We start from the raw sequence: 18,661 nt of genomic DNA on the forward strand, positions 1-18,661 counted from the left end.
GGTTTCAGCTCTCCCAAAAAAGGTGTCCCTGCTTGGGGTGTGAAGCATTAAGCAAACCGGGCCGGTGACTGACAGGTCGATAATCTCTCAGGGACACTGGAGAGATGAAACCATTGGGTTCTTCATCTAAATCATTGGATAATCGTCATTTTTTCCCACCCACTGTGATGCAGGTGGCCCGTTTGTTGCCTCATGTAGTGACTCGAACGGGGTAGTGCCCTTCATGCCTGATCCAGGTCAGTTAGTTAAGGGCTAACACACAGGGCTTTTCAGTAGGGAGCTTGGAAGATGTACGGAGTAGAACTTGAACGGTTTTCCGTGGTTAACACGCTCTTTTCTACCGTTTGGTTGTCAAAAGGGGAAAAGGAAACGAGTTGGTACCGTAAAAGCACTAAGCCGGTCATGGCCAGGCCATTCAAGGTTGACAAAGGAGCAGGAAATACTATCTAGTAGTATCTGAAAATGGGCACCCATCGCATACTACCCTTTTCAGTTGGGGGCCAAGAAGAGATTCTCATTGGTTACCAACCAAATGCGCATAAATTTGAAGGTCGAGACAACGCTGAGAATAGGCAATCCTCCGTTATGGGTGGTACCGTTGGATTCTGTGATTGGGGAGTGCGTATTTCTGCCCTGAAGTCGGTGAGTTGTCGCTTCAATTTGAAAATGACGCGCCTGATCTTCTGCGAAATACTAAATGGGTCAAACACGAAACGCAAGGCGTCCTGCGATAGACGCGACTAGACACGGAAAAGATAGAGTGGACTCTGACTCCTCGTTACGGGGCTTTTGAGGCCAGCCGCCAACCTGCTGACGTATTTGGATTTTTGAGACCCAGGACGAAGAAGACATGGTAGATGGCGCTTACAGACAATCTGTGATATGGTACCGATGTTTGAAGTTATTAGTGGAGAAGAAAAGGATGTTTTTTTTTTTTTTTTATTAATATTATTATTGCCTTTTTCTGGTTTCAATTTTTTTGGTTAAAGTTATGACTATTCTTACCAGACCGAAGAGTTCCAAGTGGAAGGACGAATAGACAGACACGCAAAGCGCCCGGCAGATAAATCCAACGGATGCTGTACCGAAAACGGTAGTGTGGATACAAAACAAATGGCACCGTGGACGATGGGAGAGAACACCTGCTTTGTACTAACTACCCGTAGAGGTAAATTGGCGCAGGTCACTGAACTGCAGTTTGAGGGGCTTGCGTTGTTCCACAGCCCAGAGACGCCGAGAAGAGCGACTTTGTCTCGCTTTTAGTTGCTGAAGCTTCTGGGAGACCAATAGAGTCGCCTACTCAAGAACCCGTTGGTCGTTGAAGTTTGAATCCTTCGACCAAGGTTCATTAGGTAAGACTTTCATCCTTGTCCTTGGAAATGATGGTCGAGGAGTTCGCAGTGGGTGTTGGCTGTGCGCATGGGACTGTCAACGTTCCAGTCATTCTGAGACATGATTTTAACATGATACACGTCGGCGGTACATTATATGTGAATTCGTAGAGAGAAGAAAAAGAAGAAGAAAGTATATAAAAAAAAGTAGGAAGGAACAAAAGGAAAGGAAAGAAAAGAAAGGAAAAGAAAAGGGTGTGGGTAATTGAGCAGGCACCAAAGAGTGTGTATGCACGATGACTTACAATGCATGATAACCTGAACTCCTGCATCATCATCTTGGACCCGAGAGTCTGGGAAGCGGTGAGATGATCACCTGCAACCGATCACACTTGCTTATTACTTACAAATCACATGGGCATGGACTCGGCGCCGTCGTACAGAGTGGGCACCTTACGGCCACGCGGCAAGTATGGGATGTGTACCCGGTGATGCATGGACTACTTGCATGCGTATGAATAGGAACGACGGCGTTCGGGGGTAAAGTCACGGCGACGACCTCAAATGGTGTTGATGATCAGATTGACACGTTTTGGATAATTCCTTTGTTTACCCTCAGCAGTACCTAAGAAACGCTGCCGATATATCTGACTCAATTCAAACGTCATGTGTGATGTCCACTTGAATACAAAGTAGAGATCAAGTATGGTAAAGAACATTTGTAGTAGCAAGTACCTGATACGTACTCTGTAGTGCAGACGGGAATGTCTGTATGTAACATTGTATTTTTATGTATAACTTAAGAAGAGAGAGGCTAGTACTAGGCAGAGTAGGTACAGTGCTAAGAAAAATCCTGGGGGGGGGGGAAGTAGGGGAAAAGGGTAAATTGAAAAATGAAAAAAAAAAAAAAATTCGTTACTTGCCTACCCGCAATCCGGCATAGTTTCGTACGAACTTCACGGTCGATCCGCGCCGGAGCGGCTGCACGCAATGCCGTCCGGTGATTAGTGACCCTGCGGAAATGGAGGGTTGGGGCCAATTCTGGGTTGTTTTTTTTGGGCGCTACTCGAAGGGGAGCCACGCCCGAAGCTTCGAATCCTGCAACCACAGTGCTGGTACCGCTGCCTGACGCTTGTGAGCCTGAAATCGAGGGCAGCGATTGTCTGTCTCAGAGATATTTTATCTTAGTGGCCCACGAGCAAACTTTCAGTCACCTCACTAAGTGTGGGAGGCGGTCCGCATCCCGCCCGGAAGTCACTTTTCGCTTCTCGGTTGGACCCATAGGTCTGCATTTGCTCCAACCTACAAAGACAAGGTAGTACTGACGACTGTGGTGGGAACCATTTTCTCCCACCCCCGCCGACACAGTGACAGTAGCAGTGCAAAGAAATATGGAACGACGCTTTACACCGTACAAAAACTTTTTGTGTGTATACCCCCACTCACCAACGTCATAAATTACCAGGGGAACAGAGGATATCGGCATTCATATATCTCTTCCAATATTTTCTTACTTGCCTTATTGATTCATCCTATTTATTCAACTTTTTCTTACGATAATGATCATTGAAAATAAAAAAATGGGACACATTATAAAGCTATGCGCCCCGAAGCCTTTCCTATAACCCCTAACCAACTCATCACTATCAGCCCAAGAATCGATCGAAACCTCTACTAGCACCAATCTACCCTGTATATGGCTCCTTTTGACAAGGCATAATATAAATTAAGATCTAACCGTGGCTTTGTACTTAATCAATGTAATGTCTTCGCTATCTAATTACTCATGGATTTTAGCTGATGATTTAGACTACTAGTCTGGAAGAGTAGTACTCTTCCAGACCGAGTTACGGACAAACTTGGAGAAGTGGAAAGAACAGACAGAGGCGAAAAGAGAGGGAAAAAAACGGAAAAAACTGCGGGCTAATGTGTGCCCAGACATCTATACCTTGTATGATGTATGTATAATGGACAAAGATAACTGTACATGTACATACATATACCATACATACATTATGATACATCAATACAGGGTGTCTTTACATACTTCTTATGCGTACCTGTATGTATGAATGTATGTATGTATGTTGGTATTCATGCACATACATGGCATGAACACAAACACACCTAGATAATATCTGAATTGTGCAACCAGCTGGTCAAGATCCATGGATAGAATGAAAGGGCGCTACCAGAGTCATTCAGGCTAGTAACCACTAAAAGATAATCCATGTAGGGTTGTTGATGACGGACAGGTACTATTTAGGGGATATACCATGGTTTATGGAGGGGCTGTTTTAACCTTTCCAGCCAATAAATTCTATGGGATACCAACCACAGCATCTATTCCAAATCGACACTCTCTGTAGCCGGGTACCTTCACTAGAGGGGATTAGTTTGTGAGATTGTTGAAGGACACACTAATAGAACGTATGCTCATACCGCCCAGCGTTGCTAACTCTCCTTTGCTGTTGAAAGAGAGAGAAAGAGATATATCTATCCATTATTTTAAATATATAGAGTGGAAAAGAGAAAAAAGGAAAAGAGCATTACGAAAGGATACCGGCCAATGCAAGGCTGTCGCCTCAGGCTTCTTCCATAGCCGCCCCGCCCTCTCGCACCCGTGGGCCCAACGGGGACAAGACAGCGGCTGCAACAACCTTAAAGACAGGCTTTCCATTACAGGGCTTCGTCTCGCTTCCCCCTCGTCCACCACTACCAATTCTCGCCCCCCTCAGGGCTCCGCTCATTAATCTTCTCTTCCGTGGTATGGTGCTGGATGAATCCGTCCCAATTGATGACCTTGGATCGACCATCCATCCATGGTTAGCCGTGACAACTCCAGTCCGTTGGTGACGATTTGCGCCCAGTGATTGCTTGCGCCGTGACCGCTACTTCTCTGTGGATTTCCCGACTGGCATCGCTTCATCGCGGGGAGACAGCACGGCGTGCTCTATTATTATTTCTTCGCCTGTCGGTACTTTTGGCTGGTCACCGTCTTGGTTTTTCCGTTTCTGCCTTTTTTGTGTTTAAGTGGACGTGACCATTGTCTCTGCCTGGTCCTATCTCCAACTTTTCTATTTTTCTATTTTTTTTCCCTTTTTTCCTTTTTTCTCTCTTTCCTCTTTACTTCTCTGATTCTCCCCCTGAAGCCTCGTCTTTCCTTCTGATACTGCGAATGATATCTTATGTTTCGCTTTTCACTCCCTTAAAATTCATGAATGAACTTGCCGTCCATTGACTAGGCTCAGCCCCATTCTACTCTATGTTTTATTCGTCACTCAATATATATACCATATACACGACCTACAAGCGTCCACGCTACTGACATCGTTGCCATCAACGCCGGCATTCTTCCCCTTGTCACCATATTAAAGTACCTGACTTCTTGCCGACCCTTCCTCACCACACGGGATGTTTGGAAACGGCCAGGCTGGTCAGCGCCTCCCGGCGATGGCTTCACCACCACACGATCCGTACTACTCACAGTCGTTGGCGTCTAGCCGATCAAGAAATAACTCGGATGCTATGGATATCTACGCCATTACAGACAGAGACCCCCAAGCACGAGAACCCTCTGGTTATAGCCAGTGGTACCGTAATGGTTCTCCAAGTGTGAATTCCATTCATAGCAAGTAATTCTTCCCTGTTTCCTTAATCTCCTGTTGAATTTCTTCCTGGGCGGTGTCAGTTATTCACTCTGCCGAAGCTGTTATCGTTGGACGACTAATGTTCTTCTTTGTTGTTACTGTTTCTCTCTAGGAGTTCTGAAAATAAGCCTGTCTATGAAGAAAACGGACGAATGTATCATGCGTACCGCAAAGGGGTATATATGTTACCATGCGATGAGCAGGAGCAAGATCGCCTTGATATCTTCCACAAATTATTCACGGTGGCAAGGGTGTCGGATGGCCTAATGTACGCCCCGCATCCCAGAAATGGCCGATTCCTAGACTTGGGCTGCGGGACCGGGATATGGGCAATTGATGTTGCCAACAAATATCCAGACGCTTTCGTTGTTGGGGTCGACCTTGCTCCCATACAGCCCCCAAATCACCCAAAAAATTGCGAATTTTACGCCCCGTTCGACTTCGAGAGTCCTTGGGCTATGGGCGAGGACTCTTGGGACCTGATTCACCTGCAGATGGGATGTGGAAGTGTGATGGGGTGGCCGAACCTGTACCGGAGAGTATTCGCTCACCTTCGACCTGGGGCTTGGTTTGAACAGGTGGAGATCGATTTTGAACCACGTTGCGATGACCGCCCTCTCGAGGGGTTAGCCATACGACAGTGGTACCAACTTCTAAAGCAAGCTACACAAGATGCCATGCGACCTATAACCCACAATTCTCGTGACACAATCCGAGATCTGCAGGAGGCTGGTTTTACCGATATCGATCATCAAATGGTGGGGCTGCCCCTTAATCCATGGCATCAAGATGAGCACGAAAGAAAAGTTGCTCGCTGGTACAATTTGGCTGTCTCGGAGAGTATTGAGTCACTCAGTATGGCGCCCTTCAGTCGTGTTTTTGGCTGGGACTTGGACCGAATCCGGCGCATTTCATCAGAAGTCAAGTCGGAGGCATTTAACAAAGAAGTACACGCCTATAATATTCTTCATATATACCAAGCACGGAAGCCTTCTGCGAATTGATTCTTTTCTACCGACATGCGCACGATGGGCCATCCAAGCATGCACCAGCAGCGTCACTAGTGCTCAGGCTCCGAGTTATGGAATGGGCGAAATCACCGTTCACGCAATTACCTCTATCTACTCTTTTCATGAGCCCTCTTAATATGCTGGGGTTTGATATGAATATGTGTGGTGCCAGTTTTTAGCTTGCACACAACGGTCCTGAGCAGTCACTTGCATACTGCAAAAGCAAAATCCAACTCATATTGGTCTGCGATCTCTACCTATTTGGAAAAGCCAGTGCGTTGTGAGAGCGCCATTTCTAGGCATTTGGTCCGAGACGTCCTGTTTATGCTGTTGGTTGTAGCAGACGAACGATGCACCGAACTGCCTGTATCACTCCAGTAACACCTGGAAGGTTGATGGAAATATACTAAGCTTGCTTTGATTATGTCATACCTCTCCATTTGGAGGCGGGCATTCGCAAAATCAATATCGGTCTAAGCATGAGGCCGGCGTGTCTTGCGAGGGGTTTACGCAAAACACCCAAGCCAAACAGGCAAGTCAAAGATCTTTTGATCCAAAAGATACAGTATATGCAGCTCTTCTCCATATGGACAAACCAATGGGACTGCAAAATATTGGCAGGTCATTCACACACGGCATGGCACGCCCTATGCCCTCTGCCTCCTCTTAACCTGGCTGCGGCTCCTCCATCGCACTTTTCAGGACCACATCAATCCCTGGCATTGTACGCTTTCCCGCTTGCCAAAGACAGTATATTCATGGCGTTTTGGGTGAGTGTATTGTTGATAACTGTATACCCAGTTCATTTCATTCTGTCTGACGACATCATCCAATCATTGCCATTGTTTTATACGAAATTTATAACATGATATCACATAAAAAGAATATAAAAAACTATATAATACAACGGGAGGAATTCCTCATGTGATCTTTTGCAAGTCCTCACTACCAGCTAACAAGATCCGGAAATGCAAGTGTGTGAGATACCAGTTTCTGGGTATTTCGCCAAACGCCTCAACAGCCTTCAAGACACCCACCCACCCAATAACTCAAAAGACAGATGCTCCGGTAAATTATCTAATACCATGATGCGAACTCATACAGTGATATCATTTCAACGCCGGCGGCTCTTTTGTCCCCGGGAGGCACCGTTTCTACCTCCAGTAGTTTCTTTCTCCCCATCTCCGTTGGCCCAGTCACGGCCAACGCCAGGGCTACGCCTCCGCATTGTTCCGGGTCCCACGGCAACGATGTCCTCTTCGCTTTCGCTGTCGGAAATATCGAGAAGAACAGGCATGCGGAAGGATTCCATCTCTTCATCCGTGCCGCTTTTGTGGGGTTCGATGGTTAACACGTCGGGAACTTCGTCTTCCTGATCAAGCCGACGTTGGTGGATTTCTTCAGCAGGATGAACGTCGAATTCGTCTTCGCGTTCAACATACTCGACATTTTCCTCGACTTCACCGAAATCAGGCGCTAGCGCGGACCATTTTTGAGGTGTCACAATCGACCATGTGTAGATGCATCCAGATTCCAAACCACAGGCGACTACCATAGGGCGAGAAGGGTGCCATTCCACAACGCCCAGTTCTTCTCGAGGACCCTCGAGGATCTTCACCAGCGAACCGTGACTCCGTTCCCAAACGTAAATGTCAGGGTTCATGAAGGTGGATGCGGTGACGAATTCGCTCGTTGAAGAAAAGGTGACATGGTTCCAGCTTAGTCGGTTAACCACGTCCTGGAACTTATGCTCGACTTGAAGCTTGATGTTGGCGGGTTCTAAGTCAATACCTAGCTGGGATAGGTCTGGCATGAGGATGGTGCGTATCACTCTATCGGAGCTATTAACAAGCAGGTCTCGGCCGTTGCTGGCGAGGCGAAGTAGGATCACCATTCCATTACAAAGACGAGTAGAATGAATTGTCGCGCATGTTTGTGTTTCAATGATGTTGATCCACCCTTTAGATGTACCTGCTATAATGTGATTTCCTAAAGCGGTAAATATGGTCACACATGTTGAGTGCTTCGCATCTTGGGCTGCCTGCTTTGCGGCCACAGCGGGATCAACTTCCTCGGATTTAGGAGGCGGGGGTCGAAATGGAGCGGAGGGAAGAATGCGCTTAATGGGCTTAGGATATGAGACGTCCACCAAAACAGGCTGGTCCTCAAAGAGAGAGGCAACGAAAAGTAAACTAGGTAATCGAAAAGCTTTAGCATGTGATGTCGCGAAAGAAATGTGAAGCGGCTTTCAGAAGAGACCCACTGATTATAAGGATGTAATTCAGCAATATATACAGGAGCTTCAAATCGGACCGTGCGTACTCGGGAACCATCTTTCAAGTCCCACAGGATACACTTCCAATCCTGCGATGAGCTGAGTAGATAGCGACCATTCCTTGACCAACTACAGGGCGATTTATAGTCAGTCCTTCTGATCGAGCAGTGTTTCGTAACATAGCGCACGTACCTCAGAGACTGAATTTGTCTAGTGTGACCTCGTAATTTTCGTGCAACCCCATTTGTCTCTAAATCAAAGATGACCACTGTGCCGTCAACCTGTATGTGGGTCAATAGGATATCGCAATGATAGCGGCTATTTATTGATTGACTAACTCGTCCGGAGGCTAGATAATCTCCCTTGCGGTTGAATCGTAGACATGTCGCATGGCCGCTTCCTGTAACTGTCAGCGAAAGATTATTTGTAAAAGTGGGATTGACGTGGTATACTCAGTTTCTCTGTAAATGTGTCGGGATAGTCCTGCGCCAGGACAAAGGGATCGAGAAGAGACAGATTCATTGCGCTGAACCAATTATCGGCATGCGCTCAGGACAGAGTGACAGGAAAATCAACACAAGAGTAACAAGAGCTTCGGGACGAACCCAGCCCAGACTAAAGGCCAGGAGAAATGGGTGAGAGCAATCATTCAGTGTTCATTTGGTGACCACTGATACAGTCTCTACGCGGGGAGATTCACGGTAGATGAGCAATGCTGAAGATTAGAAACAGGCTGGCGGGCGGTGAGAGGTTGTTTAGAAAGGAAAGCGGTTGCCCCACAAGTGCCTCAATTGCAGCTTAATCATTGGCTAAATCTGTCACAACATGCCAATCTCTGCTGGGGACGGCTCTTAGCATCACTGACTTTTAGTGAGTGCCACGCTAGCCGCAGGCTGTGGCTCAGAAAACTCGTGCCCCATCGGCGACGACCTGACGTCCAACCATCTCCCTTTCATCACCTCGATACACTGCTTTCCCATCCCCCAACGTCCCCGATCATCGCGTTTGGCATCGCGATATCGTTTTCCGAGTCGGAGAAGTCGCCAAGATCGACCGTGAATCTTTTACCTCCGCCCTTTTTCGACTTTCGCGACGTCGGAGAACAAGGTCGCAGGCGCCCTCGTGGCAAGGGCTGCCAAAGGCCTCACCCGGCCAGCTGCTTGAAATTTCTTTCATCGTCGCTTCTGCACGCCTGATAGTTGACAGAATAGAGCTATCTGAGCTGTTTCTCAGCAATATTTCATCCTTAGATCTGCTCGACTCGTGATTCAGCCCCATCTCTCGAGTGACACGTTTCCGCGACAACAGTCATCATGTCAAACGTCTACTTTCCCTATTCCAAGGCGCCTTTGCGCACCATCAAGGAAATTCAGTTTGGTCTCTTTTCACCAGAAGAGATTAAACGAATGAGTGTGGTCCATGTGGAGTATCCAGAGACTATGGTTTGTTTTGCCCAATCGTTTTTCCCTGACCGCCGGGTTATGATCACCTCTGACCGGGTGTAAAACCAGGATGAGCAAAGGCAACGGCCGCGGACAAAAGGTCTGAACGATCCTCGCTTGGGAACCATCGATCGGCAATGGAACTGCGAGACTTGTGAGGAAGGCCAGAAGGAATGTCCGGGACATTTCGGACATATTGAGCTTGCCACTCCAGTTTTTCATATTGGTGTGTTTAATATATTCCGCTGTAGTCTACTTAGGAGTTATTACTAACGTTTTACTCATAGGTTTCTTGACGAAAATCAAGAAGCTACTTGAGACGGTCTGCCACAATTGTGGAAAGATCAAAGCCAACACGGTTAGTCATCCCTCACGGGATGGCAAATCTAATATGGCAAATTTGCTGACTTGAAACCAGTCTGATTCCAAATTCCTTGAAGCCCTACGTATGAGAGATCCGAAGAGACGTTTCGACCACATCTGGCGACTATCGAAAGATGTCACGATATGTGAAGCTGACCCTCCCCCGGATGAGGACGAGCCGTATGCGAAAGAGAGCTCCAAACCAACGAGAATGCACGGTGGGTGCGGAAATGCCCAACCGACTATTCGCAAAGAGGGAATCACCTTGGTGGGGACATGGAAACCTAGCAAGAGCATGATGGACGAGATGGATATGCAGCAGCCAGAGAAGAAGACAATCACCCCCCAGATGGCTCTGACTATCTTCCGTAACATCTCTCACGAGGATGTTCGTATAATGGGGTTGAGCAATGACTATGCTCGCCCTGAGTGGATGGTTCTCACTGTTTTGCCGGTGCCGCCGCCCCCCGTCCGTCCCAGTGTGCTTGTGGGTGGTAGCACTAGTGGCCAGCGCGGTGAGGATGATCTGACATATAAGCTGGCTGAAATTGTTCGGGCAAACCAGAATGTCCAGCGTTGCGAACAGGAAGGCGCTCCAGAGCACGTGGTTCGAGAGTTCGAGTCTCTATTACAGTATCATGTCGCCACGTACATGGACAACGATATTGCTGGCCAGCCAAAGGCTATGCAGAAGTCAAACAGACCAGTGAAAGCTATTCGCAGCCGTTTGAAGGGTAAAGAGGGTCGTTTGCGACAGAACTTGATGGGTAAGCGTGTGGATTTCTCAGCTCGTACTGTCATTACGGGTGATCCCAACCTGTCCCTTGACGAGGTTGGTGTGCCAAAAAGTATCGCAAGGACTTTGACATACCCGGAAGTTGTCACGCCGTACAACATCGATAAATTGCAGCAGCTCGTCTCGAATGGTCCTAACGAGCACCCTGGAGCAAGGTATATTGTGAGAGATAACGGTGAACGTATTGATTTACGCCATGCTAAACGAGCTGGAGGCCAACAACTACTCTACGGATGGAAGGTAGAGCGTCATGTCATGGATGGTGATGTGATTCTTTTCAATCGACAGCCCTCACTTCACAAGGAATCTATGATGGGTCACCGCGTCCGCGTTATGCCGTACTCCACATTCAGGCTCAACTTGTCTGTGACAACTCCTTACAACGCCGATTTTGACGGCGATGAGATGAACTTGCATGTTCCTCAAAGTGAAGAGTCTCGCGCAGAACTACTCCAGCTTGCTCTGGTTCCTATGAACATTGTATCCCCCCAGCGAAACGGACCTCTCATGGGTATCGTACAGGATACTCTCTGCGGTATCTACAAGATTTGTCGGCGTGATACATTCTTGACAAAGGAGCAAGTAATGAATCTTATGATGTGGGTTCCTGATTGGGACGGCGTTATTCCCCCGCCAGCAATTTTGAAACCTAGGCCCAGATGGACTGGTAAGCAAATTATTAGCATGGCGCTTCCTTCAGGGCTCAATCTTCTCCGTGTGGATAAGGACAATTCAGCGCTCTCTGAGAAGTTTGCCCCTCTGAATGATGGTGGTCTTCTCATCCATGGTGGACAGTTGATGTATGGAATGTTTTCCAAGAAGACTGTCGGTGCCAGTGGTGGTGGTGTCATCCACACCATTTTCAATGAATATGGGCCAGGAACTGCTGTGGCCTTCTTCAACGGCGCACAGGCTATTGTTAACTACTGGTTGCTCCACAATGGTTTCAGTATTGGTATTGGTGACACCATTCCAGACGCAGTCACTATACAAAGAATTGAGAACTGCGTCCGGGAACGAAAGAAGGAGGTTGAAACTATTACTGCAAGTGCTACGGACAATACCCTGGAGCCGTTGCCTGGTATGAACGTGCGAGAAACCTTTGAAAGTAAGGTTTCGCGTGCGCTTAACAATGCTCGTGACGAAGCTGGTAGTGAAACCGAGAAGAGCTTAAAGGATCTGAACAATGCCATCCAGATGGCTCGTTCTGGATCAAAGGGATCAACCATCAACATTTCGCAGATGACTGCTGTTGTGGGTCAACAATCCGTCGAGGGTAAACGTATCCCGTTCGGTTTCAAGTATCGTACTTTGCCTCATTTCACAAAGGATGATTATTCTCCAGAATCCCGTGGTTTTGTGGAGAACTCCTACTTGCGTGGGTTGACACCCACTGAGTTTTTCTTCCACGCCATGGCTGGTCGTGAGGGTCTTATTGATACAGCTGTCAAGACCGCAGAAACTGGCTATATTCAGCGAAAGCTGGTTAAGGCCTTGGAAGAAGTAATGGTCAAGTACGATGGTACTGTCCGTAACTCTCTGGGAGATATTATACAGTTTATCTACGGAGAAGATGGCCTTGACGGTGCTCATATAGAGAACCAACGAGTTGATATCATCAAATGCTCTGACGACAAGTTTAGAGACCGTTTCCGTGTCGATCTTATGGACCCTGAGCGCAGCTTAGGTCCAGAGGTCTTGGAACAGGCCAATGAGATTGCAGGCGACGTCGAAGTCCAGAGATATCTGGATGAAGAGTGGGAGGAACTTCTCAAAGACCGCGCTTTCCTCCGTACTGTGGCTAAGGAAGACGAGGAGATGATGCAGCTTCCGATCAACGTCCAGCGAATTCTCGAGATGGCCAGGACTACGTTTAGGATCCGCGAGGGAACAATCAGCGATCTGCACCCAGCAGAAGTTATTCCTCAGGTGCAAGCATTGCTTGATCGGCTGCTTATCGTGCGCGGTGATGACGTTATTTCGCAGGAAGCCCAAGAGAATGCCACACTGCTGTTCAAGGCGCAACTTCGGAGTCGGTTAGCGTTCCGAAGACTGGTCACCGAGTACTCCATGAATAAACTCGCGTTCCAGCATGTTATTGGAGCTATCGAAATGAGGTTCGCTAAAGCTAATGCTCCTGCTGGTGAAATGGTTGGCGTTCTCGCTGCCCAGTCTATTGGAGAGCCAGCTACACAGATGACTCTGAACACTTTCCATTTTGCTGGTGTCTCGTCAAAGAACGTTACACTTGGTGTCCCTCGTCTGAAGGAAATTCTTAACGTTGCAACCAATATCAAGACGCCTTCTATGACTGTTTACCAGGAGCCCGGTCGGACTCATGACAAGGAGGGTGCCAAGCAATTGCGAAGCGTTGTTGAGCATACTAGCTTGCGGTCTGTTACGGAGGCCACCGAGATTTACTACGACCCCGATATCCAGTCTACGGTCATTGAAAACGACCGAGACATGGTTGAATCCTACTTCATTATTCCCGAAGATGTGACAGACGATTCATCTCGCCAGTCCAAATGGCTGCTTCGTATCATTCTCAGTCGGCCGAAGCTTCTTGACAAGGGTCTTACAGTGCAGGATGTTGCTACCAGAATTAAACAGGCGTATCCCAAGGATATCGCCGTTATCTTTAGCGACAACAACGCCGATGAGCAGGTTATTCGAATCCGACAGATCCAGGACCATAAGGAGGATGAAGACGATGATGACATTGAATACGACGTCACACTCAAGAAACTTGAGCAACATCTTCTGGACACCTTAACACTTCGCGGTGTCAACGGTGTCGAGCGAGCGTTCATCAACGAGAAGAGTAAAGTCCGAGTCCTTGAGGACGGGTCATTGTTCACCAGCAAGGTCGATCCCCTTTGCAAGGAATGGGTTCTTGAAACAAGCGGCTCTGCCCTGGGCGAGGTTTTGGCGGTTCCTGGAGTTGATGCTAGCCGCACATACTCCAACCAGTTTATCGAGGTGTTCGAAGTCTTTGGTATCGAAGCCGCCCGCACAGCTGTTCTTCGCGAATTGACACAAGTGCTTGCCTTCGATGGTTCTTACGTCAATCACCGTCATTTGGCCCTCCTGGTCGATGTCATGACTGTCCGTGGTTACCTAACGCCAGTCACGCGGCATGGTATTAACCGTGCTGACAACGGTGCTCTTATGCGTTGTTCTTTCGAAGAGACGGTGGAGATCTTGTTGGAGGCCGCAGCCTTTGGAGAATTGGATGACTGCCGTGGTGTGTCTGAGAACTTGATTCTGGGACAGATGGCACCTGCCGGTACTGGAGAGTTCGACATTTATCTCGACCAGAACATGCTCAACACTGTCGTTTCGAACAATGCTCGCTTTGGCGTGATGGGAGCTATCGGCGCTAAGGATGCGATCATCTCTGACGGTGCTGCCACTCAGTATGACACTGGTTCACCCATGCAGGATAACGCTTACATCGGTACACCTGATCCCGAATCAAACTTCTCTCCCATCCGCCAAGCTGGTGCTGAATCCCCTGGTGGCTTTACTGAGTATCAGCCGACCGGTGGCTTTGGAGGCGGGTTCAGCCCAGCGGCCACGAGTCCAGCCGGCTATTCTCCCAGCAGCCCATTCAGTGCTAATCCAACATCTCCTGGCTATTCCCCGTCATCGAGCTACTCACCAACCTCTCCTGGTATGGCAATTACCAGCCCTCGTTTCTCCATGACGTCTCCGGGTTTCTCTCCTGCCAGCCCGTCATTCGCACCGACATCACCTGCTTACTCGCCAACTTCACCGGCGTATGGCCAGGCGTCGCCGACCTCACCGTCGTACTCTCCTACCTCGCCCGGGTTTTCGCCGACCTCGCCAAATTACAGTCCTACATCGCCAAGCTTTAGCCCAGCTTCGCCTGCATTTAGCCCAACGTCGCCAAGCTACAGCCCAACCAGCCCCGCTATTGGTGGTGCCGCTCGGCACCTGTCTCCTACTTCGCCAACATCTCCAAAGTATACACCCACATCTCCTGGGTGGTCTCCTACGAGTCCCCAGACATACTCTCCTACCTCCCCTAATTTTGCCGGCTCGCCGACCTCACCCGGAGGACCTACCTCCCCTGGTTATAGTCCGACGTCGCCGGCGTTCAGCCCTTCGTAAGTCTTGTTTTCCATGCATCATCGGCTTCGCCTTTACTGACTCTTCTCGAAGGTCCCCTCGCCAGTGAAGTTTGCTTTAATGCGTATCTTCTCTGTATCATTGTATTATCACTTCATCGAACAGCCCACGAAAAACAAAACATTTTGCATTCTAAGTTGCGGAATTGGTTGGTTATTTTTTCCACAATTTGGGCGCCTGTAGCCTCGTTTTTCTTTTGCCTTCCTGCATGTATGTTTTCTTTCATGCTTCGGCCCAATGGGTTTATTCCTTATTCAATAGCCTCGGAGCCAGCCCGCTTAAATTGCGAACGAGGTTTGTGGGTTGGCCATGTTTGTTTCCTTTTCTTTCTGAGCCCTGAAATTACCAAGCGTCTTTTAGAATTGCCCCGGCCTACGAGGTTCATCACTCTAGAGGTGATTTGATCCTTTTGCATGTTGCTGTTTCCTCTGGTTTGCATGGAAGAATATGATTTTGCTACGGAGTGTATTAATGATGCGGTCACAAATCTTTCTCTTTCTCCTGTACACAGCTTTAGTGCGAATGGGGTTATGGATGCAAAGAAAAATTATATAAAAAAAAGCATTAAGAAAAAATAAAAAGAGCAGCTATTATGAGATCTCTTTCCAGAAGAAAGTCGGTAGTGTTGATCCTTATCAATCTCTAGGACTAATTCTTGGTTTTGTAGTGTCGGCGAAATGAACCTCCGCGTGGACAGGTGGCCCGTTCCGCCTTGGAGCTCTAAGGAAGCATGCAATGCATAACTACTAGTACTTCCCTAATCTTATCCGTCTGGATCTGGCGATGCTCTTCTAATTGGGGCCAGTTCGCCATGTTCTTCTCACTGATCAGTATTAAAGATTCCTCGCTGACAACATGAAAAACCTATGGTTATGGCGTTTCTTGCCTGTGGCATTTCGTGAGTGTTGGGTGCGGAGCTCAACATTTGATTGAAGCTGACATCTCTTGATTATGGTATAGTGCTACTGCAGGTGCTTGCAGTGGAATCCAAGGCGTCCACTGATGTCTCTCACGAATCATATCAGCATCCAAACCAGTCTCCAGGTGGGACAGAGGGCTCTGATGCTAGGCCTGGAAGCCGTGAGTATCCCATTCGGCCCAAACTGTCATCGCTCTAAGCTAAGATTATAACGGCATCTCTAGAACACGTCGATACCGCCCTCAGAATTCTCCGTAACTCAAAGATCCCAATCATCACGCCCGAGAAACCGTCCGGTTTCTTGGGGAACACATTACATTACTCTAAAGAGGCTTTCCGCGTTCTGTTCCTGAATGGCCCGCCGTCAGATAATGCCGAGCGGCAGAAGATCCACCCAAATGTCGCAAAGGCCGTGGATGAACTCAAGATCGCTGCGCAAAAAGATCAGAACCCCGATGCAATGTTCCTGTTAGCGGAGTTGAATTTCTACGGCAACTACACACATCCACGAGACTTCAAGCAAGCGTTCCAGTGGTATCAGAGCCTTGCTTCGGCGACTGGGAACAGTACGGCACAGTATATGGTGGGCTTTATGTATGCGACAGGTATTGGCGGTGGAGTTGAGCGAGACCAGGCGAAGGCACTATTATACCATACTTTCGCCGCGGAGGGGGGAGACACGAGGTCGGAGATGACGCTCGCGTATCGAAATCATGCTGGAATTGGAATGCCCAGAAATTGCGACCATGCAACCTATTACTATAAGAAAGTTGCAGACAAGGCTATTCAGTACTACCGATCGGGACCACCTGGGGGCCATAGTATGATTCGGGAATCATACCGTTGGGCTGACGAGGAGGGCGGCGTATATGGCGAAGGTGCCAGTGTCTCCAGCTCGGGACCAAACGCCTTGCGTGATGCAGCACATTCAAGCACTGAAGCCAGCTTGGAAGATGTCCTAGAGTATCTGGACCTTATGTCGCGAAAGGGCGAACTGAAGGCTACCTTCAGCTTGGGAAAGATGCACTACGAAGGCTCGCGAGGTCTGCCCAGGAACCTTCGAAAGGCCATGAAGTATTTCAAACAGATCACAAAGCGCTACTGGAATAAGGACGGGTCTATGAACCCGAACCATCCGCTTGGAATCGAGAAACTAGCATCGAAAGCAGCGGGCCACATAGGGTTGATGTACCTCCGTGGTGAAGGTGTAGAGCAAAACTTTGCCACTGCCCTCACTTGGTTTAGGCGTGGAGTGACAAATGGGGATTCGCTCTGTCAACATCAAATGGGACTCATGTATCTCCATGGATATGGCGTGCAGCAGGACGCTTTCAGGGCTGCATCGTATTTCAAGTCCGCATCTGAACAAGATTTCCCCGCTGCAGAAACAAGACTGGGTGCTTTGTTCTTGGACCAAGGAGATGTCCCAACGGCTACCCGATATTTTGAGCTAGCAGCCCGCTGGGGCTGGATGGAGGCCTTCTATTACCTGGCAGAATTGTCCAACAATGGTGTTGGTAGGGAACGTCATTGTGGAATGGCTGCGTCATACTATAAGATGGTCGCAGAACGAGCCGAAGTGATACATTCATCATTCGATGAGGCGAACGCTGCGTACGAGAATAGTGACAAAGAAAGGGCTCTCGTTGCAGCCATGATGGCCGCAGAGCAAGGTTATGAGCACGCGCAATCTAACGTGGCGTACTTGCTCGATGAGCAACGTTCTTTGATGTCCTTTGATCGCATCCTACCGGGTGCTAAGAAACCTCGACCGTCTCTGCTTCGGAATGCCGCGTTAGCCCTTATCTATTGGACTCGTTCCGCCAAACAGACAAACATTGATTCCTTAGTTAAGATGGGTGACTATTACCTGGGCGGTATTGGTATTGCTGCAGATGCTGAAAAAGCCTCCACTTGTTATCATAGTGCCGCCGAAGTCCATTATAGTGCACAGGCTTATTGGAATCTTGGCTGGATGCATGAGAATGGCATCGCCGTGGAACAAGATTTTCACATGGCCAAACGATACTATGATTTGGCACTTGAGACAAGTACCGAGGCCTATCTACCCGTAAAATTGAGCTTACTGAAGCTTCGTTTACGGAGCTACTGGAACAGAATTACCAACGGCAAGATCAACTCCATCCAAGATGAAGAAGGTAGGAATGCCACAGTCAACTCTAGTGATGCGTTTTTGCTGACCCCGTGCTCAGAGTCAAGGCCCCGGCGGACATTAAAAGAATGGATTGCAGCGTTCATTGAGAACGACGAAGAGGAGGAAGCCTATCGTGCACAGATGTTCAAGCGAGCCGAGGAAGAAGATGACCTGCTATCAGGTGGTTCGGATCGACACCATATCGATGACCGTCATGAAGATGGCTACTACGATGATCTGGAGCTCGATATCGATGAAAGCGTTTTAGAGGGCCTTATCATTGTTGCCTTAGCTGCGACTTTACTAGTGCTTGTATACATGAGACAGCAACGGAACCGACAGAGACAAGATGGGAATGTAGGCGCCAACCCAGCAGCCCCGGGAAATGGAAATGATGACAGGGGCTTTTTCCCTCGCCCTGGAGACCCAGAGTTCGCTCAATGGGTGGCGGGCGGTGTTGGGCATTGATGAAGAGCCCTCATAGTCTGTATATGGTGTATTTTATGATCAATGGAAGATTTTGCTAAGAGTAGAGGAAGCTCTTCATAGATAAAATTACTACACT

General features: G+C 48.4%; 4 protein-coding genes across 4 annotated transcripts; 3 read left to right on the forward strand and 1 right to left on the reverse strand.

Annotated features, from left to right (window-relative positions):
• Positions 1–5,133: 5,133 nt before the first annotated feature.
• Positions 5,134–5,985, forward strand: ABOM_001400 (class I SAM-dependent methyltransferase; the record flags this gene model as incomplete). The annotated part of the gene is made up of 1 exon (XM_022528530.1): positions 5,134–5,985. The coding sequence occupies one exon, from the start codon at positions 5,134–5,136 to the stop codon at positions 5,983–5,985; it is 852 nt and encodes a 283-aa protein (XP_022393701.1).
• Positions 5,986–7,105: 1,120 nt separating this feature from the next.
• On the reverse strand, positions 7,106–8,788 carry ABOM_001401 (Set1-mediated histone H3-K4 methylation subunit Swd1; the record flags this gene model as incomplete). Its single annotated transcript, XM_022528531.1, has 5 exons — positions 7,106–8,183; positions 8,255–8,395; positions 8,459–8,547; positions 8,605–8,666; positions 8,719–8,788. 5 exons carry the CDS (start codon positions 8,786–8,788, stop codon positions 7,106–7,108), a joined length of 1,440 nt encoding a protein of 479 aa, XP_022393703.1.
• A 791-nt stretch (positions 8,789–9,579) lies between these two features.
• On the forward strand, positions 9,580–15,071 carry ABOM_001402 (DNA-directed RNA polymerase II core subunit RPO21; the record flags this gene model as incomplete). The annotated part of the gene is made up of 5 exons (XM_022528532.1): positions 9,580–9,708; positions 9,778–9,934; positions 9,996–10,066; positions 10,127–15,000; positions 15,056–15,071. The coding sequence occupies 5 exons, from the start codon at positions 9,580–9,582 to the stop codon at positions 15,069–15,071; spliced, it is 5,247 nt and encodes a 1,748-aa protein (XP_022393706.1).
• An 806-nt stretch (positions 15,072–15,877) lies between these two features.
• On the forward strand, positions 15,878–18,564 carry ABOM_001403 (ubiquitin ligase complex subunit HRD3; the record flags this gene model as incomplete). The annotated part of the gene is made up of 4 exons (XM_022528533.1): positions 15,878–15,920; positions 15,983–16,102; positions 16,166–18,100; positions 18,155–18,564. The coding sequence occupies 4 exons, from the start codon at positions 15,878–15,880 to the stop codon at positions 18,562–18,564; spliced, it is 2,508 nt and encodes an 835-aa protein (XP_022393709.1).
• Positions 18,565–18,661: the final 97 nt, after the last annotated feature.

Source organism: Aspergillus bombycis, assembly GCF_001792695.1.
Source record: "Aspergillus bombycis strain NRRL26010 chromosome Unknown contig00005, whole genome shotgun sequence".
NCBI classification, from domain to species: domain Eukaryota; kingdom Fungi; phylum Ascomycota; class Eurotiomycetes; order Eurotiales; family Aspergillaceae; genus Aspergillus; species Aspergillus bombycis.